At 39.7% G+C, this 25760-nt stretch overlaps 3 protein-coding genes across 3 annotated transcripts; 1 reads left to right on the top strand and 2 right to left on the bottom strand.

Moving 5' to 3' along the window:
- Positions 1–208: 208 nt before the first annotated feature.
- Positions 209–8550, top strand: LOC132976141 (uncharacterized). Its single transcript, XM_061041033.1, has 7 exons — positions 209–312; positions 2215–2360; positions 2517–2639; positions 3342–3398; positions 6023–6175; positions 6631–6744; positions 6913–8550. The coding sequence occupies exons 2-7, from the start codon at positions 2247–2249 to the stop codon at positions 7009–7011; spliced, it is 660 nt and encodes a 219-aa protein (XP_060897016.1). The 5' UTR covers positions 209–312; positions 2215–2246; the 3' UTR covers positions 7012–8550.
- On the bottom strand, positions 8533–13902 carry LOC132976125 (uncharacterized). The gene is made up of 3 exons (XM_061041032.1): positions 12715–13902; positions 12066–12205; positions 8533–11921 (listed from the first exon to the last, which is right to left on the bottom strand). Exons 2-3 carry the CDS (start codon positions 12203–12205, stop codon positions 9131–9133), a joined length of 2931 nt encoding a protein of 976 aa, XP_060897015.1. The 5' UTR covers positions 12715–13902; the 3' UTR covers positions 8533–9130.
- A 2839-nt stretch (positions 13903–16741) lies between these two features.
- ddias (DNA damage-induced apoptosis suppressor) lies at positions 16742–21618 on the bottom strand. Its single transcript, XM_061041031.1, has 5 exons — positions 21311–21618; positions 21027–21188; positions 20747–20855; positions 19393–19703; positions 16742–19291 (listed from the first exon to the last, which is right to left on the bottom strand). Exons 1-5 carry the CDS (start codon positions 21430–21432, stop codon positions 17464–17466), a joined length of 2532 nt encoding a protein of 843 aa, XP_060897014.1. The 5' UTR covers positions 21433–21618; the 3' UTR covers positions 16742–17463.
- Between the last annotated feature and the right edge of the window lie 4142 nt (positions 21619–25760).

The raw sequence follows: 25760 nt of genomic DNA, 5'->3' as shown, positions 1-25760 counted from the left end.
CAGTCGGTTTTTGGACAGTAACTTTTACATCAATAGGCTACAAGTCATTTAACATTTTTGATCTACTAAGAGAAAAAAGAGGGAAATTTAGTAGGCCTAAAGAAAATAAAAAACAAAAATAAAATGTCCTAATGTCTAGTGGGATCATTGAACAATTAATACTTGCTCTCAAGAGTTATCCTGCTTTCAGCATAACAGGGTTTAAGTTGTGTTTCAAATGAACCGATCGTCCACAAATCGCCCTTCAGGCTGTTCCAGATGTTGCCCGTGATGTCAGTCATTTCAAGAGGAAACACTACAGGACGACACAAGGTCTGCCCCTCCTTTTGTTTTCTTAAATGTATTACTTTTGAATAGTTTTGAAGAAAATAAGCCTTTATTATACTTACATGACAGCAGTCATTTGAAAATCATCGTGTTACTTCTCAGCAGTGTTTTTTTTTTTTTTTTTTTACTTTAGCGGAGTGGAGGAAAAAAAAAACAAGTGTCTCGAGATAAACGAGTGTCATCTTTTGATTCTTCTCTGGTGATGATTTACATGATTTGATCGACATAGCCTCATAGCCTAATCTAATGTCGGACTTTTAAAGTCCCAAATCGTCTGAAGTTGCTAGTCTGTGATGTTAAGTTTGTAAATCCGTGTTTTCACACTAATTCTTAGAGTAGGCAATCATATTTTGACCTTGTTTCAATAAATAGTAGGCTATATTTTCCTGTAAACTACTGTGAACAGTTAGCCTACATTTAAATTAAGTGTTATGAAGTGAAGAATAACTATTAGTGTGTTAGCACAGAGCTACGTCTGTTGATTTCTCAGACATTGGCTCGCTGCCTAGTGATGTGAAAAGCAGTTCTTTTCAGTGTACTGAATCAGTAGAATCAGTTCAGTAAAGTGATTCGTTCAAAAGATTCGTTCACTGAATCGTTCAGTACTTCTCCGCAGCTCTGTCTGTGAATCAGAATTTAATAAGCTGAAACAGTTCAGTGAACGAACTGAACGAGAGCTATTACTTTATATCTTTGCAGGTTATGCTATTTTTTTTGCTAAATATTGTAATCATTTCTCTATTTTGTTGTTGTTAACAACGCATCCTATTAAGATTTTTGCACAAAAAACAAGAGAAAAAATTGAATGTAAAAAGCGTCCAAAATGACAATTAAAGCATTCTCAACTGAATTGTTGTGAAATTTATGATTTACACGTCATTCAGAAAAAATATCAGCATCATGTTCTAGACGTCATTCTGTACATTTGTATGCCACTGGCATGATGCTGAAATATAGTGGTTACATAGATACCAACAAGGCATGTCTAAAAGTGTAAAAGCTGCCTTCTGGTGGCCTACGCATCCACCTCATGACCTGCTGGTGTGAGTATGATTTTCCACACTGGGTTTTCAAGCTACAGCTACATAAATCTGTTCAGAAGTCATGCAAGGCAACTATCACTCTCACTTTTGATAATTGGCTTGAACATTTCAACTGCTGTCCTTTGGGCCCATGACCAATAATATCATCAAACTCTTACACATGTCTGTGGATCATTTTTCAAAGGTATGGTGGGCAACTCTTACACACTAGGTTTCTCATTGGAATCATTGGGCCATTATAGAGTGCATTGTGTTATATTATGTTTGAATGGTCAGATTTCCCTCTAAAGCTATTCATTTAAATCAAGTACGGTTATGAATAATCTTTGTTAAAAAGAAGAAAATGTTCTTTTCAATTTTATTCTGAAGAGTCATATTTGGCCCAATGTCTGCAAGATTCATATACATGTCTCATGACATCACTCACACTGATTAATACTAGTGAATCTATATTGAAAATGAATACGGGTCAGTTTTAACCCATATTGAGCATGAATAGGTTTTGAATGTTGTGTATCAGAGGGTTCGGATAATCAGTTAGGACCTTTCATCATTACATTTAGGGGATTCCTGCTCTTTCATCTATTTGAGGTTTTATGTTTTAAATCCCTATAGTAGTCAACAAAGGCAACGACCTGTAACAGCAAAAAACAACATACATTAGGAAGAACATGCAGCAAATTCACAAACAATGCAATTCAATAGCACATGCAAAAGTAGAATTTAGTAAAAACCTGAATCCATTTGCAGGATTAGAGTACAGGTATAATAGGTATAAAAATGACTTGTAGCTTGAATTTCTTCATTGAAACATGCAAGTGAATGTTTTTGTTTGATATTTTAGGTCTCATTCTCTCCTGTCTGTTCGCCCTTAAGATGTCTGTTGCGCTTTACTCTGCGAGTGGGAATAATGCAAGTCTTCACAGCACCACAGTAGGGGGAAGCAAACCTTTACATCGCTTCATCAAGGGACAACCCAAGATAATTGGCGTGAGACACACACACACACACACACACACACACACACACACACACACACACACACACACACCCATATTCAGTTATATGTATTATGGTATTTTCCAAGGTCACAAACAAGGGGCCTACTTCCAACCACATCAAATACTTTCATTGTTTTTCTCTTAGGTCATAGTGCTGATCCTGGGCTCATCTAACGTCATCCTTTCCATTTCTACATCGATCATCAACTCTCCTAATTTTCATCACATCTGGGGGGTCATCCCGCCCGGCATCGTGATTGGACTTCTGGTTAGTAGCACGATGAGGCAGTTAATAATCTAAAATATGCAGTGGAATATTAATTTTTGCTTTTGATTTGTATATATTAAATTGACGAATTAAAACCGAGAAACCTCCATTATTCAAAATTTCACTAGCAAGGAACACGCCATAACAATACGCGTTAGATATTTAATGATAGATCATGTGAATGATGAGACAGATGACTGAATGTTAAGATGAGGATTATAATGGAAGAGGATGTTGTCAGTTGGCTGGTCTGGGAGGATGGACTGATGGGGCAGGGCAGAGGGAGACTCTTGATGGGGGTTCCCTCTCGTGCATAATTCTAGCCCGAGCTGATCACGGCCCAGACTGTTCCCAGAATTAGACAAACAAGTGGATGGGATAAGGAAGGAGGGTGAATGGATGAGAGGAAGGGAAGGGAGGTTGGGTCGAAGAACTGAGACAAACTGGGTGGAGTGGGATGGCTCGATATAATTAGGCTTGTCAGGTGATTGAAGGTTTGGTTTGTCCTGCTCCCAAACCTGAGTTCATTTATTAATGTCATGTGTTAAGGGCTGATTACAATGTGTGCTTTTAGTAAATAATCACTTTAAAAAGTCTGTCTTTCTGCTGTCTTGGTGTTTGTTTCAGTGTTATTCAGCAAAGTGTTCACAAAACATCCATAGAGAGTAATAATTTAACATCTTCCTCCTCTTTCTCTTGTAGTTTATCACAACTGGGATTCTGTTTATTTTGACTGAACACAATCCAACCAAGAAAACAGTAAGTTCTGTTATAATGTTTTGTAGCAAAAGTGGTCACTTTTCCAAGAACTATTGTTATTTCTGAGGACCAAGAAAGCCATGCACATTAAATATTTTTATTTAAGCACCACCCAGAAACATGTTTCAAAGTAACAGTTTGTGTGTTGTGTTTTTTCCCAACCTGAACGCCAATAAAAAATGTAAATTGAACAAGGTGTTGATTAAGCCATCCTTTACAATAAACACAAATATTGTCAGTATAAGATAAGATAAAGATAAACTTTATTGATCCCCGTGGGGGAAATTTTTGCATTACAGCAGCTCAAGAAAACAGGAGACGGGAATATAATTATTAAAAATAAAAATAGAAGTTAAAAATCAAACATATTTACATCAGTTAAATAAAAAAACTACAATAATGGAAAATTACACAGTAACTACACAGGAAAGAGTTATTGTTATTAAAAACACACACAGTGTGTAGCATGAGGTGGTGATGCTGTTAAAGAGTCTGATTAAACAGTCTGACTGCAGATGGGATGAACGACCTGCGGTAGCGCTCTGTCTTGCAGGGTGGGTGTCTCAGTCTGCTGCTGAAGGAGCTGCTCAGAGCCCCCACAGTGTCATGCAGGGGGTGAGAGGGGTTGTCCATGATGGATGTCAGCTTCACTAACATCCTCCTCTCACCCACCTCCTCTACAGAGTCCAGAGGACAGTCCAAGACAGAACTGGCCCTCCTGACCAGTCTGTTCAGTCTCTTCCTGTCTCTCTCTGTGCTCCCTCCTCTCCAGCAGACCACTGCATAGAAAAGTGCAGACGCCACCACAGTGTCATAAAAAGTCTGTAGCCGAGTCCTGCACACTCCAAAGGACCTTCCTGCGGAAGTCAATCACCATCTCCTTTGTCTTGCTGGCGTTGAGCTGAAGGTGGTTGAGCTCACTCCAGTCGACAAAGTCCATGATGACCTGCCTGTACTCCTGTTCGCTGCCCTTAGACACACACCCCTTCTGCAGGTGGCAGCTCCCAGAGTTGTAACAGAAGTCCGAGGTGTACAGGGTGAAGAGAAAAGGGGAGAGAACTGTCCCCTGCGGGGCCCCTGTACTGCAGACCACCATGTCAGACTCACAGTCCTGAAGCCTCACGTACTGTGGTCTCTTGGTGAGGTAGTCCGTTGTCCATGCAGCCAGGTGACAGTCCACTCCCGCTCTCTCTAGCTTCCCCCTGAGCAGTGCAGGCTGGATGGTGTTAAAGGCACTGGAGAAGTCAAAGAACATGACCCTCACAGTGCTGCCGGTGTTCTCCAGGTGAGTCCAGGATCTCTGCAGCAGGTAGATGACGGCGTCATCCACCCCGATGTTCGGCTGGTAGGCGAACTGCAGAGGATCCAGATTTGAAGTCACCAGGGGGCGGAGGTTGTTGAGGACGATCCTCTCCATGGTCTTCATCAGGTGAGAGGTGAGGGCCACAGGTCTGAAGTGGTTAGGCTCCCTGGGGTGAGATGTCTTTGGGACTGGCGCCACGCAGGAAGTCTTCCACAGAGTCGGTACCCTCTCCAGTCTCAGGCTCAGGTTGAAGATGTGCAGAAGGACCTCACAGAGCTGGTCTGCACAGTCTTTCAGGAGTCTGGAGCTGATGCCGTCAGGACCTGTGGCCTTCCTCGCCTTGATCTTCCTCAGCTGGCTTCTCACCTGATCAGCTGTTATGGAGAGGCCGTCGGTGGAGGAGGAAGAGGAGGAGGAGAGGGTTGTTGAGGGGGTTGGCAGGGTACTCAGATGGAGTGTCTGAGAAGCAGGCTGGTCTGCACTCTGGTGGGTGGGGGTGGGGTTGGGAGCAGAATCAAATCTATTGAAGAACAGATTCAGTTCATTTGCCCACTCCCTGTCTCCTGCTTCAGGGCCCTTCCCACGACCTCTGCTGTGACCTGAGATGTTATTCAGGCCCCTCCAGACTTCTCTTGCATTTTTATGTTGTAAATGCTCCTCCATCTTTGCCCGGCTGCTGGCTTTCCCCTCCTCGTTTTTTTCTTGAGCTCCTTCTGCACCCTCCTCAGCTCCTCTCTATCTCCAGATCTAAAAACCCTCCTCTTTTCATTGAGCAGGGTTTTCAGCTCAGGGGTCACCCAGGGTTTGTTGTTGGAGAAACACTATTTTTGTTTGGTGGGTACAGTGTTCTCAACACAAAAGTTTGTGTAGTCTGTGATGCAGTGGGTTAAGCCGTCAATGTCCTCCCCATGTGGACTGCACAGCACCTCCCAGTCAGTGGTGTCGAAGCAGTCCTGCAGCGCCTCAGTGGCCTCCTTAGACCACATCTAAGGTTGGTACCTGGTTACCTGGTTGTGGGGGGTCGTTTTTTCACCATAGGTATGTAAATAGCTGCAGTCTCACCAGGTTGGGGTCTGAGCGCCCCAGTGGGGGGAGGGGTGATGATCTGTATGCATCCTTGGTGTTTGCATACAGTAAGTCCAAAGTTTTATTTTCCCTGGTATGGCAGTCAACATACTGAGTGAAAGTAGGGAGAGTGGCAGACAGGGAAGCGTGGTTAAAGTCTCCTGAGATGAGAAGAAGAGATATATAGTAAGGAGTTGACTTTAGTAAGGTTCTTTCTGTGTTTACATGATCTGTGTCTGTCTGTGCCTGCATGTAGGTAACCATTTCACTGGCTCTGAGTATTGTGACTGTACTTGGGACATGTTGGACTGCCCTGCACATCATCCCGGACTTAATACACAGCCACTATAGATATGAATACCTTGTAGATAATATCACAGAGGAAGAGGAATGGACATCATATGATGAGGTAATTTATTTTCTTACTTTTATTTTATTAGTTATTTTCAGTGTCATGTATAATATTTATTAAAAAAACGTTTGTAGGTAATTATAAAGGTATTTATAAAAAGAAAGCTGTATGTAGAAAATTGAGTGAGTGATAAGAAGAGTCTTTATTTATCCCACAAAGGAGACCATTCTTGTGTTTACAGCAGCAAAGAAACAAACAAAGAAGGAAGAATCACTCTCAGTGCACAAATACACATTAAATAGTTCCCAAACTGTAATTGATGCCTGTACATTGTTGCACATTCACAGAAAAATATTGACAGAAAATGATAATGCACACACAAAAATGTTTTTTACGTTATTGCACATGTACATGACAGTATGTGTATGTTAAAATGTCATAGATACCACTGGTTTCTTTGTTTGTTTTTCGTGTGTTTTTTTGTTATATATGTGTGAATATGTGTTTTCCAGGCCATGGAACGATCATTCGAAGCGATCTTCTTGCTCTACACCTTGATGGGTGGAATTATTTTCACTGTAATGTCAGTTATGGCTGGGGCTGCCCTACGTTCAACAAAGAGCCAGGTAAAAGACATCAAAACTCTCCCCAATGCTTTACAAACTGTTCTGAGAGCTGTACATGGTCCAGGAGCTCAGACGTTGTCTCACAGTATCTGCTCCGCTTAAATTAAAGTGACATTTTAGTAAGGAGCTAACAAAGATTTGAACGGCTCTTTGTTCTCTTCTCTTTAGACCATGATAATGATGACCACTCCAACAAGTGAAACACAAGTTGACCAACGAGGACAAGAGGACGGTCTAAATTGTGAAAGAATGAGCGAAGAGAAGTAAACAGAAGCATTCAATGAAGCACCTCTTAATGTCTCAAATGTATAAATGATTCCCAAGTATTAACTCCTTCTCACTATTTCTCACTTTTTAAGCATTACCACCAAAACCACTTAATATGTACTTAAATGCCACTTACTGTGTGCTAACTGTGCACACATGATGTTTACACTACTGCATCAGGGACAAAGGTTGGTGTGGAACAAATGCCTTCTGAGATAGTTGAAAATAAAGAGTACATATCTCAAAACCCAACAAATTTAATTAATTAATTTTTTTTTAGCCATTTTTCATTTAGGAACCATGTGGAATAAAATGTATATGATTTACATTTAAAGGTAATTGACAAGACAGAATTTTGGGTTGCGACTGTTACCATGCCAACATGATTATTGACTTCCTTTTTTCTAGCTTATATTTGATAGAAATCTCCAAATGAACTTTGACCAGCTTGGTATCAGATTGTTGTCAGTGTGTACATATAACGTTTTTCCAGCAAATCAAATATTGCATTTAAAAAACCCCCCAAAAAAACGAAGCAGTCTGCTCAATCAGATTTGACCACTCATCCATCGCAATGTTATATAGGATGTGCTGTAGAAATTTCTGGACCACAATTGATCAATGACATGACCAATGTGCTGACAGAAAAGTAGTTGTTTGTTTTGTAAAACTATTAAACATTAACCATCTATGATATAATCACAGCTAAAACTTTGAAAGAGTAACAAAATAATGCTCATTGTGAGTATTTATTGTTTGAATGTAGAGTTGCATTATTACCAACAGGATACAAAAAGCCATGTCAGATATAAAATGTTTTATGAGGAGAGAGAGAGTTGTTTCTATTTAAAAACATCTGTTACATGTTACGTTCATAATGTTGTTTTAACAAGTCCAACCATGAACAATTTAACTGGTCTCTCGATATGATATGATTTATTTTCCTTTTTGTCCCGTCCAGAATTCTAGCAGAACAAAACAGAACATGCACAGACAGAACAGGCACAGAATCTTGTGGCTGCCCTTGATACTTTTTTTTCTTGTCATGGCAGCTCAAGTTTCAGCTGCTGGAATATGAAGTACACACTCTAGGGCTCACAAAGTGCTGCCAACATACAGAGGACAGCATATAACGTTCTCGGTCTGAAAGAACATACACTGAAATGTTAAACACCATGGCGTGGCAGTTCCCTTGTGAAACCACAATCAAAGTTTGCAGTTTTAGTTAAGAAATGTTATAAATCAACTGAACAATTGAACATGTCAGTCCTAAATGTAACGAGGGACAGGGGAAGGAACATTTTTAGATAATTTTCAACCTAAACATCAATGAAATACACATGAAGTTTATGATTTTTTCCGCTGATTCAGACTATAATTATCAACAAAATGTTGCTTGCCTTTTAAGTAATTAAAAAATATATCAATATGTATAATATTGACAAGTGTTGTCAAGAAGATAAAAAAATAAAAATGTGTCTAAATCCATGAAAGAAGAAACACAATGACATGTAAATAAAATATTTTGTTATTCACTGTGTATTTTGAGTTTGTATCAGATATTTTACAACACAAAAAAGTTGGTTTGACCTCCCATAAAAAAGTTTGAACAGGGAATAGATGTGACGATTTTGAAGCATTTCATTGCATGTGTCTGTTAACACATTTGTGATTTGCATTTTCTTTCACAAGACTCTTGTTAAAATGTTCAAAATGGATTGAAAGTACTAAGGGAAGTCGGGTATCATCACTTAAAGTTCAGTCACTATAAACTAACACTTTCAAATAAAGGTAGTCCTGTGTTCCATGATTAACACCAAAAATGTGCTTATAAATGATTTAAATCACTAATGTACTTTTTTCTGTAAGCCCCTTTCTTCATATTTGGAGGGGCTGATTTCCATGGCACTGCAGTGTTATCAGGTTATCTCACATTGTTGGCATCCGGAAGACCAAGACACCCTTCAATGTAGAAACATTTCTCAGACTTTATCCCAAAATGCCCTCGTTGTCTTCCTTGCAAAAATATGGGAGAAATGTCCTTCAATATTTCTTTCCCAAAAACTGTCCATCAAAAACAGGACAATAAATTTTGGTTTTGTGCCCTCTCTTCAGTGTCTCATGTTAGAGAAGCAGGGGGCTTTTGAAAGTCAGTCCCAAGGGCACAGCGCTGGTGAACTCGCATGTGTTCTGTGACACGGTACTGTCGTGAAAAGGTCATAGGGCAGCTGGGGCAAGGGAAGGGTCGAACACCAAGGTGGCTTCGTACATGTCTATTGAGAGAGCCTCTCTGGCTGAAGGAACGGTCGCAGAGATAGCACTGGAAAAGGTGGCGAACAGGAGTCGACAGAGGAGACGATTTATTTGTTGGCATGATGCCTGAAACAGTTGCAGGTATGGAGTCAGACAAGGTAGAGGCCATGGAGCCTTGAACAAATACTGGATCAGTGGGTGGTGTACAGACTGTCAAGTTTAAGGCATGGCTCCTAACCTCTACAGTCCTTTCCTCATGTAGAACCTCAGCTCCGAGACTGCTTCGGTCTTGTCCAACAGATTGTCTTTTTGCAGCATTTACATCTCCAACCCAAGATTTAGTCTCAGCCCTGTCAAAACTCTCATCCCCAAGATTTGTCCTAGTTGTAGTCTTTCTCTCATCAACCACCTGTACAGGTGGCACTTCATCCCATTGCTCTCTATAATTATTCTCAAACACACTTGCAAATGTGTCTTTCTGGTCACATGCAACCCAGTTCTCCCCTACCACAGATCTGTGTTTGTAGGACACTAGCAATTCAGCAGGTTTGGTGCTAATATCCAGCAGTAGAACCCTCTCTGTCATCCCACTGGCAAAGTGCTGCCTCAGAGTCTCGTAATCAGGATTGGCAAATGTACCAACTTCCTCATCATCTCTGGACTGGTCAGATGGGCGAGGGCTGGAGTATAAACTATCAGAGTCGCTGTGTGATATTTGAGTGTCTTCTTGAGGTAGGCAGTGATAATGAAGATGTGCACGGTATGACTGCCCCACAACACTTGATGTTGGTTCAGAAGTGCTGTTGTCCACAGGAATTTGGCTTGACATACTTTCAAGTTCCAGAGATGTGGAACTCTCAAAGGCAGAAAGACTCACAGAGATGTTACCCAAACTTAATTCTGGTGTGGTGGGGACAGACGGGCAAACAACATAGTTCATTTGGTCTGTCATGTTTCTATTGTCACAGTCATCTTTTGGGCTTGTCTCAGCTCTCTGCAAGGCTTGGTACCAATCAGTCTTAGGTCCACAGAGGTTACTGTTGCTGTCCTGTGGAAACCGTTTTGAACATGTATGTTTCTCTTGCACTTCTCCCTCAGGACTGAGGTGTTCACATTGACAATCACATCCTGCGTCAGTTTCCAGCAAATAGTGGGGAACCTTATCTTGCTGGTGATGTGAGTGAATGGACTGCCCCTTTGCTGTTGTTGCCATTGGGATATCATGGCTATCGGAACAATCAAGACGCTTATGTTTGAGGGGGAAATCTTCAAAACTGAGATCAGGCCTATATTCTAACTCTCTGATTGGACTCCTGCAAAGCCTTTTCTGTGGTACTAAATTGCCTCTAAGATCTTTTAATTGATTCTGAAATGAATCACAATAAGCATTGTTGTCAATCGGGTTAACAATGTGGGGGAATGCATTGCCACTTTGTTCACTATTCTGTCTTGTAAAATGATCTGTGTTGCTGCAGTTAGATTTGCAACATACATCTTGGTTTTGAGCCCCATTAAAATCTTTGCGGCTGATGGTAGTTCCCTCAACAATGTTGTCAATGTCTGTGCTTTCCGACTGAGAGCAGGCGTTGACTGAAGCCTTGGGTATTGAAGGGTAAGGAGGCATTGTAGACAATTCTGCCCGCTGGGGCATAGAAGCTGTGCTGCTGTGACAGATGACAGAAACTGCCTCACAGCACGGATGTGGTGATGAGTAAGAGGATGAGAAAGAGGAGGCACACTGTGAGGGAGAAACATTGTCCTTAAGAGTGGCGGTTGAGAGACATGGAAGGGGAGAGGGGCCGATCTGATTTTTGTCTTCTTCTATTCTTTTCATTTGCTCCCCTTTAAAATTGCTTTTTACTTCTAAACATGATTGCTGAGTATTTTCTTCCCTTGTAGTTTCTTCCTCTTGCTGCTCTGCTGTGCAAGTTGAGAACAAGTCTCTCCTGTCCACAACTGTCCTCACCACCTTCTTCATTGTGTTCTCCTGACTAGTCTCTGAATATGCAATGCCAACTGAGCGAGACTTTAGCACCTCTGTAAACACCCCATGAGTTTCAATATCCTGAGATGTCAGGTGCCTTACTTGTGTGCAGTTACCTGAATTTGCACTACTTCCAGTGTTTCCAGATAAACAACAAATGGTGCTTACATTTCTTGAAGGGCTGTTATCCTTTCTGCTACAAGAGTTTGTACCATTTTCTTTGCTACTTCTGCGTGGGTATATTTCATTGCATGTGTCCACATCAGCTGCACATGTATGATCCTTTCTGTGCATTGAGTTTTCACTACAAGTGTGAGACAAAGGCGGATACTTACTAAAGCTGTTCACATTGGTACTATCAGCATCCTTCAAGTCCTTATAAGGATGATAGTCTGCTCCACTGCAACCATCTGATTTATCTGCAGCATCAACCTTAGTCTGCTGCAAAGCCATCAGGGTGTCCTGCAGTTCATCCATCTGCAGGTAGGTGGCAGCAGTGAGCAGATTATAATATTGTTCCTTGCTCTGAGTATATTGCAAAGATCCAGTGTAAATATAATCCAAAAGCATTGCCAGTACAGAGTCAGACAGACATGGATCCTGTAGTTCAACCAGAGCACCAGTTGAGGACAAGATTGATGCCAACACTGGACTAGAAGCTGATAGGACACATCTGGGGGAGCAGGAAAAGAAATCAGCTAGATTTTAGAGTTTAAGACATCATGTTTAAACAAAAAACTACAGAAAACAATTTAAAAAAAATGCAGATATTTTGCCAGAGGATACTTTGTCTTATTTCCTGTTTGATGTTGCTCACCTGTGGGCAGGGAAGACGCGGCCAGGGTTCAGTCTCTGTATGACCACGCAGTCACAAAGCTGAGCTCGTTCTCTTTGGAGGTTCAGATGTGCCAGCAGTTGTACTGCATAACTGCTGACTTTCTGGACAAAATCTGCCATCTGAATGAAAAAAGCTCAGTCAGTAGCAGTTTAACTGAAAGGCAGGTTTAAACAGAAGCATGACACTGACTGTTTCTTCCATGAAAAGATTAGAATGGTTTTTCTGATTGCATTTAAAGCCTCTACATGCACCACAAGTGTTTAGAATGAGCATGAAAAAAGAATGCCACTGCCCATATGAGGCATCTTATATTAGCACGAGTAGCTTCTCTTTCATGGTACAAATTATTTGATTCATGTAGAGTAATTGACTGAAAAGGCTTATCAATTTCATATAGAACTTTAGTAGGTTAATCGCTTTAGCTAGACAGTAAATGTATTATGTAATATAATATGTAATAATACATAAATGTAATGTATGATATTCAAAAACCAGGCCAATATGACAAATAAAAAAGCCTTGACCGATTTGATAAATAAACTGACTTGACTATTCTTATTTACTCATAAAATAATGACTGTTTCAACATGCACACAAGAAAAAATATATCCTATAAATATTATCTTACCTCTGTTTTATAGAAAATCTATAAACCCCTTCAAATCCTGTTGGCTTCACTGTGACGTCTCCTAGCACGGCTTGCTTGTAGTGAAATGGGGAAAAGAACCTCAATGAAGTCTATATAGTCACAGTCTACTATCTACGCACACTGTCTCATGCGGAAAACAATCACACGCTTTTCGTATTGGGGGCCTGGTGTGACGTGAAACGACAGGTGCTTATAAGGAACCCTGGCATCCAACGTCAGACTTTCCATGGCCTGTTTTGGAGTGGGAACTGAGACCTGCCCACAGAGGATCCACACAAGACTACAGACATAAAGCAAATAGAGACAATATTTCCATTCACTTCAGGATATTATCAAGGGAGGCATTTTTTTTAATCACACAAACATGCATGGATAACATACATAGGTTCTCGTTGCAGAAGAAACACACAGACCACGTGGCTCATCCATATTTATAGCATACTAACATAGTCGAAATTCTCAAAAAGAAGCTCCTTTTTCTACAAAACAATCTTTCTCCTGGACCTGTTGGGAGCTCATGGGTTGATAAAGCTAAGTAACTTGGGGCAGCAGTACCTCAGTTTATAGGTGGGTTGCTGATTCATTCCGGTATGGAACAAGTGCAGAATTGAGACTGGATGCTGGAGAGATGCTATTTAAATTTCCCTTGCCTGGCAATGTCTAGGTCTTTTTGAACAAAGTACCAAAAAAAACAACTGCTAAGGTGCCCTTTTGTGTGCTGGCCCTCATCCTGATATCCTCCTTTAGTGCATCCTGTTTGTGCGTGTGTTTCTGACCTATATGTGTGTGTAAAATGTTCAATAACATAACTCTTCTCCTTCTTATTCACAATGTGAATCAAATGTACGTTGGTCATAAAGAGCTGTTATTAAGCATCATTAGGTCCAGTGTGCCATCCATGAGTCTACACTGTAGTCCTATACTGCACTGTTAAGAATTTCTCACAAGCATTCTACATGCTCTAAAGAAATGAGGGATGTAAATCTCAACATTTCTGTCTGTTCTACTTCTACAAAGGGGAGCTTGCCCGGTGTTACTGACTACGAGACGCCCCCTGTCTGACGCTTTGTTGACAACTCCATACTGAGCTATTTCTCCACCCTCACACACCATGTGCTCGTCACGCCTCACAATCTCGACAGCACTGTGACAGCTGCCCACAGTGGTACAATTGCACTGGAAACTCTGCAATGGAAATACCACTGTTACACACACTAGCACATAATGAACCATTTCAAAGGACTCTTTTGGACAGAGGAGTCATGCTACAAGACAGAAATTATTGCATAGCTTCATTTTGAGGTATATAAAAAGTAAAACATATTTATGCTACATATCTCTTTTTATTTTCTCCAAAATATGTTTATAAAGCAGGCAAGCAAGTTTGTGCAGGGGGCATACTATCCCTTAAAAAATGTAACGTGTTCATTTAAAACTGCAGACAAAATGCATTTATTTGGATGTGGATTGTTGGATGTGTATAATACACAAATGAATAGAGCTGAATAACAGTATTTTGCATTAGAGTATCAATAATAGTATTCTTGTCTCTACTAAGCTTCTCCATATAAATGAGTGGGTTATATGGGAACAAGAAAAAAAAACATATCAGTTAAACAAAGTAAGAGAGGCACAGGCATACTCCCTTAAACTGAAACATTTGTATGAATTCTGTCCAGAAGATCACATACTCAAGACATACTCCCCTGTCTCTCTCACTGTTTCTCACCCGTCTGTCACATTGTTATCCTCAAATTTTGACTTCAAACAAAAACAATCCAAGAAAACAAACTATGAATTATTATCAATTGTGCTTTACCTTAAGCAGTCATGACACTCATGTACAGACATTTAGACACACACACAAAGTAGCATGTGCTGGAAAGATGTACACGTATAGTATTTCCATTCACAGGGTGCTTGGCGACATGGCTCATGTATTGTACTGGCTGCATGCAAATTAGGGAGGGTCTCACTGAGCACCATGCAGCTGTAGCTGCTGGAAATATGTCACGTAGTGATAGAGATGATATACTTGATCAAGTGTACTTAAGCTGTTATTGAGTTGTTTAGACACTTTCTTTTTTTATTTGAGCTGAAAGTCGAACTATTTCTTGCAAAGCTTTGAGGTGTGTTTGTGTCATCAAATCCTGCTGCAGTATGAATTCTTCTGCACACTTTTTGAAAACTTTTCATCAGCCTCAACACTTTTGGACACAACTGACCCAGTTTCTGCTTCATGTTCCATGTTCCATGCACTGTCCCCTCAGGAATTGCAACCAAGCCATGATATAAAGCTGAAAAGCTCCTCTTTGCCAATAATAACAATTTGGATCCGGACACAGTCCTGCTTAGTAAAACCAACTGGAATCTCAAGGTAACATTTGAACATTGGCTGCAGCTTGAGTTACTTGAACGAGGCACTGATGAACAAATAAAATCCACTTAAGTGTCATCTGAATTCTGGATTCAATGAAGGGGATACGACTAAAGGGAATCCTTTACACGAAGTTCAACTGGTTTGTTAGAAAGATATTAAGGTTATGCTGTCAAAAGTTATAGATACTAAATTAAAAAGTAAGAAAAGCCAAGCTTAACATCTGGCCTTAATTGAGGTCAAATAAGTATTTCTTGGGCCGCTGGTGGCGCAATGGTTAGTGCGCCTTGTATGGAAGTTGTAGCCCTCCAAGCGGGCGGTTCAAATCCAACCTGTGGCTCCTTTCCTGCATGTCATTCCCCACTCTCTGTCTCCCTGATTTTCAACTCTATCCACTGTCCTATCTCTCAAATAAAGGCACAAAAAAAACCTTTTTTAAAAAAAAAACAAAAAAAAAAAGTATTTCTTTACATCATTGGCCTAATCAACATCATTAGGCCATTAGATGACAAAGAAATACACACGGCTGTACTTTGAATTTCAAAAGTGCATGAGCAGACACTTGGGGTTATATCTGCTGACACTTAGGGTTATATTTACTCTTAAATTTTTTTAGACAACTGAAGCCAGCAATTCTCTGGCGCAGTCACAGCAAACATCAAAACGACTGCATTGCTTCAGGCGCACAGCCTGGAGTTGTTGAGTACAGCCATAACTAATGTGCTGTACTACAGCCCAGCACATTCCAACACAATGTACAGTACACGGCCTCTCTTCTCAGGGAAGACTTTGGACTTTGTGTCCAAACACATCATAATTAGGACGCTCATTTGCTTTCAAATATACCACCAGATATATATATATATATATATATATATATATTTAACCTGTAGTTGTAATTTTTGGGAAATGTTTACATGGATAAACCTGAATGAGAGTGTATAGCCCTCTAATGGTTGGGAGGCTGTAATTCTCATGACAGAAAAATATTTTGTGGATAAACCAGAGTGCTGGACAGACTGAAATTCTTAGCAAGGGGGGTCAGAGTTAGTCTGCACCAAAATGTAGTGCCAATATATCATGCATATAAGATATGTTATCAGTAAAGTCATTGTTTTGACCAATACCTCATGCACACGCATACACATCATGCCCAGCTTACAACATGATGTACCAACCCTGCTTCTGCAACACAAACAGAACCAAGCTCCAGCTGTGTACTTCTTGTCCCAGTTCCATTTTTACATATGTAACATCATCATCTTCATCTTGCTCTCCTGTACTCACACTTCCAGAACATTGTAGTCATGATATCTGGTGACTGCTATTCTGAGCTCATGGGCACAGCACTTTGAGCACTCATCCTTATATTAACACCTCTGGGAAGACATAACGATAGCAGGTCAGAAATATTAGGACTGCTGCCAACAGTAGTACCAGGCAGCATTCATGAGTCACAAAGCGTCTTGTTGGCCTTGAAGTTGTGAAGGTGCAATAACTGTTATAATTTCCAGCTGGAGACCTTGGTCCAAACCTCTTCTTCTCTAACAGCAGAAGTCTTAATTTTCTATCAGGGAAAGACAAAATGCAGAATTTGTGAATTTTAAGAAGAATGAGAGAAGATGAGTATGCCATTAGGATTGCTTTTATTAAAAACTCACAGCAGGTAATTTAACACGGATATCATCATTGGACTATGTAAAAGTTCATCAGAAGTAAGGAATTGAATTACTGAAATGTTTTCAATCAAAGCCTTAATTATTTAAAAGTTGAAAGGAGCATGTCTTCTGTTTTTTTAAATCTATAAAAATATGAAGACATTAAGCCTCTCAGTGACAGAGATTTGCATTTTAACGAGTTAGATAATGTACAGATGTTGAAGCTGTAGTATGACAATTTATGCAGAAACTTTGTATTGTCAATGGAGATCATTTATGGTGGCAGAATCAGCATGTTGACGATCTGGACATGTTGATAAAGCTGCACGCCTACCCACAGAAGCCTAACCCACAAATTCTAGTTATTTATTGAATTTGGTCCTTGTTTTTTCTGTGTTTAATATACTGTGTGTGCTCTTACTTTTTTTATCTTGAATTGTATACTTTCCTGAGGGCAAATTTTGATTTTACACTGTTATTGAGAGACATGCTACTCACACACACAGGCCCTGTTCTGATCCAGCAGAACTGAGCTAAAAGGACCAACAGTAATGCTGAAGAAAAGTTAGAAGTTAAAATTAGTATAATGACTCTGAAAATAAATAGAGACCTTTCATAAAGAGGTTTCCAGCCGTGAATACATTCATAAAGTAGAATTCTTGGATTTAAAAAGTCCATGTGCAGCAGAGCCTCTCAGACAGAGTCAGAGAACAAATCTCTCGACCAATCACATGCCTCATTCTCCCCATCAACAAGGTAACAAATAGATCCATCCAATGCTGCCTTTTCAAAAGTCTCAGTGTCAGAGCTTCCTGCATGCACCACACCTTTCTGTGAGGATTTGACAGCTTGATCCAACACAGAACTCTGACCATTCACTCCATCCCTCTGCTGCTCTTCAAGAATCTTTCCGAAATCACTGCTGCTGCACTCAGTCTGACTTCTGTCTCGTAGCTTCACACTCAGCAGTTTTTTAACAGCAGGTGTAGGAGGGACAAAAAGTGCATTGTTGTCGTCATTATCACACACAGTCACATCGAAGTGCCTTGAGTCGCACGTGTGTTTCTGCCTTCTTGGAGTCCCTGTGTTTGGAGCCCCTCTCTGGACACTCTGGGGTTCCTGAGCAAGAAGATGATTTTGATCTTTCCAAAATCTCCTTTTTGAGTTCAACCTGTGTCTGTTTAATTTTGTCCTCCACAACAAGTTTTCTTTGGTGGACTCTTTACAACACCAGGGCCGCTGATTTAAACGGACACATTTTGAATTGGAAGATGGGATTTTGGCTGTTTTCTTACCGTACAGTTGGGGCAGATTTCTGGAACAAGGAGAATCTGGACTTTGAATTTGAGAAGTGGACTCATCAAATGTCGAGGTTATGCATGAGCAGTCAGTTGACCCTGTCAAAGCAGTTGATTTCACAATGGGGGTGGACTGAGAGGGAGGGACAAAGTGAAGATCGAACGTGCCAGATGGAGTTAAATTGTCTTCATAAGTGCATTTGTTACTTTTCACTTTCTGCTTGTCAGGGGTTAATTGTGATGAGTTGGTCATTTCCCTCCTTGGGTGTTGTTTGTTTGGCACGGAAAGCGAGACACAAGCTTCTGTGGTTGTCCTGACAGTTTCTACTTGTGTTTTTATCGTGTTTGTGCTCATATCGACCATCAGTGAGCTACTGAATAGGTCTGCAGAACAATCGTAAGTGTCTATTTGAAGCTGCTCTTCTTCTGTGCTTTCAAAAGAGGCAGAAAAAGACTCCTCATCCACCCGGTTACATTTGTTTTTGGTCTGACTCCTATTAAAAAATCCAGCTGGTTTCTTACATACCTGGTCAGATAAATCACATCCATCAGCTTCATTCGGTGCTGCTGTATCTTTGTTACCCAAAAATATCTGTGAGTGACTGTTTTTAATGTCTTTGAAACTTGAATGAACAGACTCTGATTCAGTCGAGAAGTTCTTGTCTTGTGATTTGTCTTGCGGGATGCTTCTTGAGATTTCTTTTCGGTTTTGAACATTCAGATCTGGCTCTGATTCACCAGCGATGATAAAGTCTTTGTTTTCCTCACCCAAAAAATGTGTTAGACTCTCAGAGAGTGGCAAGTCCTCCCAAGCCAAGGAGTCTGATAAATATGTTTGGGTTAGTTTTCTGGGAGACAACTTCTTTCTTGAGCTGTTGTTGTCAGTTGGAGAAAGACTGAACCAAGGTTCTGTGATGGAGGTGTCTCCAACAGCTTCATCAACACATGAGAATGAGTATTTGGCAAACGACTGAGTGCTGCACAAGCTGCGCTGTAACGGAAGAAGAGGTGAGACTCCTCTCTCCTCTGTGACTTCAGGGTTCTTTAGGTTGTCTGTCCGTGTATTGTGATTTTGTGTTTTGCTTTTTTCTGTCTGTCTGCTTTTCACATCGTCACTTTCCTGAATGCTGCAGCCTTCCTCCTGCTCTGCTGATGATGTAACCAGTCCCAGAGATTGCTGCCATGGAGGGGTGGGAGTAAGTGTGCAGTCTTGGAACTGGGATCTAGGACCAAGACAATACCCACAAAATATAACATGAAATCTTGAGCAGATTTACACTGGAATTCACTGGAAACTTTATCAGTAACTTTTGAATCTCATTACCTTTGCAGTGGTTGACTTAGAAGACCTGATGTAGAAAGTGAAGCACTGTTAAAGCTGCTGGCTGGAGAATGATGAGGAAGCAGCAGGGGTGTTTCGGGGTTTCTCGAGGGTTTTCTTCGATCAGCAGATCCCAGCTCAGATTCTGCGGCTTTCTGCAGAAGGATCCGAAAATAACTGACCACTGTGCAGCCCCCCAGGCCTAAAGCTTTGGGGAGAATCATCTGGCTGGCAATTAACTGGACTGTGTCTTCATTTCTGGAGCAATTTGTGACAGTCTGTCGTAACCACGGCTCACGTTCTGTTTCAGTCACCTGATGGATACAAACAAGACCAGGGAGGGTTAGGAGTAAGATCTGGAACAGAACTTAAATTTAATAGACCTTTATTCTAGATATCTGGTTCAAGCATAGTGGACTAGCACTGTACCTGTGCAGACTTTTATTACTATTATATATGTTAATAAATATTATATATATATATAAACTAATATTAAAGCAGTTACACAGTTCTTGACTAAATATGGTTCTGAGGGAGAGTAAACAATTAAGATAAATTATGAAAATAAAAGTTAAATAACAATATTAATACCACTAAGAGCTGCTTATGTAGCCACTAGTGGTTTGAGAAATCATAAAATACCAAAGGATAACCATGTAAGAAGTCAGTGTGCTTTGTCTTAATGACTAGATGTGTGTTAACACGTAAAGATTGAAAAAAGCGAGTTTGCTGTGTTAACATTTTAGATTTTATCTTCGGTGTGATTTGTTAAGTGTATACACTGTGTATTCTATAGATTTAATATTGTGGCTCTAATATCCTGCTATATCTGGGTTTTTTGCTTCCTAGTTCTGCACCTTTAAGAAAAAGCTAAAGATCCAGCTCTTTCATGAATACCTATTAACTTAATGATGATGGTTTCGATATCATTGATGATGATGATGATGATGATGATGATGATGATGATGGTTGTGATGATGGTTTTTGTTTGATAACGACGACTTATAAGATGGTTTCTATACTGATTAGAGCGCTCAAGAACTGCCCTCAATGTTGTGCTTTGCCTCTGGTCACTTCCTGTCAACACCTGTGTGTCCAATCAGACTCAAAGCTGATCGTTTGCTCTTACTGACATTGTTCCCTTTTTTCTAGATCCTTGCTTGTGTTGTTCTTACTCTCTGATGTACGTTGCTTTGGATAAAAGCGTCTGCTAAGTGAATTGTAGAATTGTAGAATTGTAGTTCTGTTATTAGCACATTGTGTTATTGTGAGTATCTTTCCTATTCAATTTGTTATTTATCAGGGTAGCCAGGATAGCATGCTGCATATTTATCGGCATTCACAAGAGCAGTTGTACCTTTATACCAAAGATGAAATGTCTGCCAATAAAACAATCTTTGACAGCCTTAACCAACAATGTACATCTGGTTGATGTTTCCACTGGTCCATCTGCGTGCTCCACCAACCTACAACAGAAATACATGCAACATTTAACTTCAATGGCGAAGAAGGAAGCACAAATAATACGTTTACCTTTTTAAACATGCAACATTTAACAATGGGGACATTAAGTTAACATGTATGGCCTCTGACCTACACGAGAAATACTTTGATAAAAGCTCATTTCCCAACCTCACCTCTGTAAACCAGATGCAGGAATGCCAAAAAATGTATTCAAGCTGGTCCCAAAAACTGTGACTCCAAAGATGCATTTGTCCCGGATCACCTTCAGCGAGAGACGATATCTGTGATCAACATTTTCCCTCAGACAGATGTAACCACACTTGGCACATCGACACCTGTGGCGGATAGACAGAAAGATTCAAATAACCTCAGTGTTGGAATAGGTCAAATATTCTACTTATTCTGAGTTTCTCTAACTAGATTGATAACTTTTCTGTCTGGCAATTTGCGTTGTTACCTTTTAGCGTCCTGTAGTTCCACTTGAATCTTAGAGAAACAGTCTTTACAGCATGGATAAAACACACAGGCATCTTGCAGAGACAACACGACACAATCCACCAGAGCTGCTCGAAGAGACATATGTCTACGAGCTAGCAGCTAGCAGGGGCTAGCTGACAAACACTTAAACCGTAGTATTAACTTCATCCATACAGCAGAAACTTCTATTTTCACTGACTACATGTTTTTCAGATATAAAACCTACTAAAATGGTCATAGAAACATCGAAACGTTACTACGAAGTACGAACTGTTTCTTCTTCGCATTGTTGTGTCATTTGCGGTTGACAAACCAGCTCGCAGCTGCTTTACTGCCCCCTTCAGGACTGAGTGGATAACAGGAGGAATGACAGCGACATTACAAATTGTTATTATGGAAACAATCTAACATACGTACATATATTATCTTTCTTGAGAAGATACTAGATTTTTAATTAGTTGACATGGGATTAGAATGTAGAAAATGTATTTCTATTTATTCTATTGACTATTTCACTTTGACTTAAAATGTTCTCTTTTCACAACTTCAGAAGGTCAACACTTTTTTATTTTTTTATATTCAGGTCTAATTACAGATTTTTTCCTCAACTGTTTAAAGGTTCTTGCTTTAAATTACACATATATTTTTATCCCTGCACGGGTTATGTACATTTCTTGTATAAATCTATTTTTAATTGCACAGTTTAAGTTTGATTCATCTAGGGGGATTCTTTAAATCTTTTTTCAGGTTAATATATATGTATGGGAGGGGGGGGCGTCGGTTTTGCGGTTTAATTTGTAACAAACCTGCTACTGGATGCTTTGAATTTCCTTCGGGATCAATAAAGTATCTATCTATCTATCTATCTATCTATCTATCTATCTATCTTAACACCAACAACATATTTTGACTGCTCAGTTGGGTAGCCTACTTAAAGATCTAAAGTATAACCCATTCTCCTAAAAAAATATGTATCAATGGAGACTGCAGACTGAGGAAGGAGATAGGCCTACATTCTTGCTCAAATTCCACAAAAACAATAATTGATCACAAAGTTTCGAGTGTGCAGACCTGGACCTATCTGCTTCCTCAGTCTGCTGATTTTGCACTGCACCTATGTAATGTGCGTATAACTACCTCCTTTTTCAATGGAGACTGCAACCAGGCGTGCCTTAACTTCTTGAATTGAAATGGTTGCCTGTATTTCTGTATTTTAAGAAAACTTAACCAGGAAATATTAAAGTAATATGTCAAAATCTTCTCAAACAAAATCACATACTATATTTGTATAGTCCCACATGATATCCTACCATTATTTTTTGTCCAGAAGGAAGATTGTAATCAGATAGTAAGCTATAAGTTATAAACCGTGGATGGCAAGACTTGGAGCCCCAGGGACCTGAACCCTAAAGGAGTTTGAGAGAAAGTCAGAGATTTTTAAGTTCATCCTACCTTTTTCAGTAATTGTAGTAGTTTTACTTTTCTGTTCCTTTTTGAAACAATGAGACCTTAGCAGATAATCCAGCTCCCAGTAACAGCTATGTAAATATTAACCACTGAAGGATCCCCAACCTACCAGCTGGGCACTTAGAATCAGAGTGTGTTAATTCCCCAGTCTGTTTTTTTGGAAGAGTAGGAGATCTCTGCTGTGAATTCCTGGAAATACAAGAGATGGACAGTTTTACCAATTTCACTATGGTGCAGGGCAGAAGTGATTATGAATATTTTACCTTCTTACATCAGCTTTACCACTTAAATTCCTCCCTAATTGGTTCAAAGAAATCACTTATTTATAGTTATTTATAGGTTTCTTATGAAGGGACAAAAAACCCAGAATCTGCTGCAAAAGATTGATCAGATCAAATGGTGAGAAAGCTGAGGAGTTTTAATGTTGACAAATCTCTTCTGAAAATGTTTTATTCATCTTTTATTGAATCCATTTTGACTTTTGTGATGATCTGCTGGTTTGGTAACCTCAGCATCACTAACAGAAACAGGCTGTGACATATTGTTAAAAGATTGTTGGCGTTGACTTGAATGATCTTGGCCATATTTTTCAAGCAAGAACCCCTCACAAGGCAAACGCCATCTTAGAAGACCCTCAGCACCCTCTGCATGCAGAGTTTAGACTTCTGCCGACAGGGAGGAGTTTCATTTATATAAGGAGGGCCAAATCAAACAGATACCTGAGGTCGTTTGTCCCTTCAGCAGTTGGGGTTTTAAATAAGTTGTAGGCATTGTTGCTCATACTCTTTTACTATGTACTGTTGGTTTTTGTGTCCCTCATCTCACTCACGTTCATCATGATGATTTCCATGTGAGTTATGTTTTATATATGTATTTATGTCATTTTGCTGTTATTTTATGGATGTATTGCCTGCATGGACCTCTATTGTCCCCGAGGGGCAATTTGGTTTGCAACAAAGATTTTCCAAAATCCAAAGAATGGGAGTTCTGTTTGTTTACTCTTATTATCTTGCGTTGAATGCCAGATTCCCTTTGTTATGGGCCTACACATGTAAGAATGATGCAGGCAGTTGGATATGGATCAAGGAAACAACAAGTCTGTCTCTTTAACAGCTTTATGGTTTGATCCTAAAAACAATTTTTAAAATAGACAATTCTTCAATTCAGTTTTCCTGTGATGTTGTTAAATCATTGCTGAAGCGTTTATCCGTTAATGGATCGTCTTTACCATCATGCCCTATATGGAATAACACCTTAATGTGTAAGATATAAAATATTTCAAATTAAAATTATACATAGGATTTATATCACACCAAGCAGATTAAAGAGAATTGATAATTCCCTCACCTTTGTGCTGGCATGGCTGTGGTGATACAGGAACACTGATCCATCTATTGTGGCATTGTCCAGTGAGGAGTTTTTGGAATGAGGAGACAGTCTTTTATTTTGAAAGGAAAAATACCACCCTGTCTGCTAGGCTGCCTTCTTGGCACTATAGAAAAGAAACATACAGTCAACGCTCACATAAGAAATCATCATATGATCATCATATTGATCTTGAATTACTACTAATAATACTTTGTGAAGCAGTATATCAACAAACACATTGTTGTTTACATGTTGCATAGCAAAAATTAACTTTAACAGCTAGAAAAGTTGGCTTCTGCAGTTCTGCAGTTGGAAAATGTTGTAATATATGTATACTGGGTTATTGGTCACATGTGACAACTTGCCCCGAAATCACTGAGACAACTTGCCCCAGAGTGACATGTGTGCTATTGATAGCTATGCCGCAAGCTAGCTTTAGCGCAGGACTTTGGTTCAGGTATCAAAATAAACATTTTCTCTCCTCTATTCTGTCTAAAATATACCCAATTGAGCATACTTACTAATCAAATGTTTATGACATAAAATGTACAATTAAGTTTTTTTCCTTTTATGTTGGAAAAAGATCAAAATTGTTCCCACCTCAAATTACAGTGACTAATGCTGTGTGTAAGTAGCAGAATGACTTCAGACCTGTGAGTCGCACATTCAATGGTTATAATTATAGACAGCGCCCTCTGGTGGTAGAGATATAACCAGTGTGACAACTTACCCATGTGACAACATGCCCCGCTCTCCCCTCCTATGTCAGCGTGTCAGGCTGACTTGAATGTAACAAAACCCAAGTTACAATGAAAGTAATCGAGGTAAAAATCAAACATTACAAAAAAACTTGATGCATAGGCCTACATGCTAAGACTTTTAAGGTCATAGGATATTGAATGTACCTTTAAAATACGTAAAATGCGTCTCCAAGAGTTGCTGGGACAGAATGAAAACAATTTTCATCTTGCTTGCAGGTTAAAGCATTTTCCCTGAAGTGTTTGTCAGACTCATAAGAAAACAGTGAGTTCAACTGACACACCTGTCATCTTAAGATGAGTAGACTACAGCTAAGTTATGATGGGCTGTAAAGCACATCTTCACCTCTATAACATTATGTTTATTTACGCTATTAACAATACTTAATTGTATCGATGTAAAACCAAATATTGCCTATGGATTAATGAACCCGGACAATCCAATTTAAAGAAACAATAGACCACATAGAGCTGGATATATGATGCCTTCAAAAAGATTTAGAATAAAAAATGGTAATAGGTATAGGAAAGCGTAGTGCTGCCTCCTATAACATTTTACTTTCAAATCACTTATCAAAACTCACCTCTTTAAACAAGCTTTTAATGTATGATTGTGATGTATTTTCTGTTTTCTGTAGTTTACCTTTATTGTTGTTGTCTTTATGATTTGTGTGTAATGTTGCAATGTATGTTAGTCTGTCCTTACTGTGCTGTTCTTTCTGTTTTTAACTATTGTAAAGTGTCTAAATAAAATGTATTATTATTATTTTAATAAAAGCTGCCGTCGGCTAAAGTCTCTTTGTATTGTGCTCTGTGCTGGGACTGAAACGCCCTCTT

This window comes from Labrus mixtus, chromosome 1 (genome assembly GCF_963584025.1).
Source record: "Labrus mixtus chromosome 1, fLabMix1.1, whole genome shotgun sequence".
NCBI lineage: Eukaryota > Metazoa > Chordata > Actinopteri > Labriformes > Labridae > Labrus > Labrus mixtus.
The sequence above is the reverse complement of the archived record's forward strand: the minus strand, read 5'-3'. Positions and strand labels throughout refer to the sequence as shown.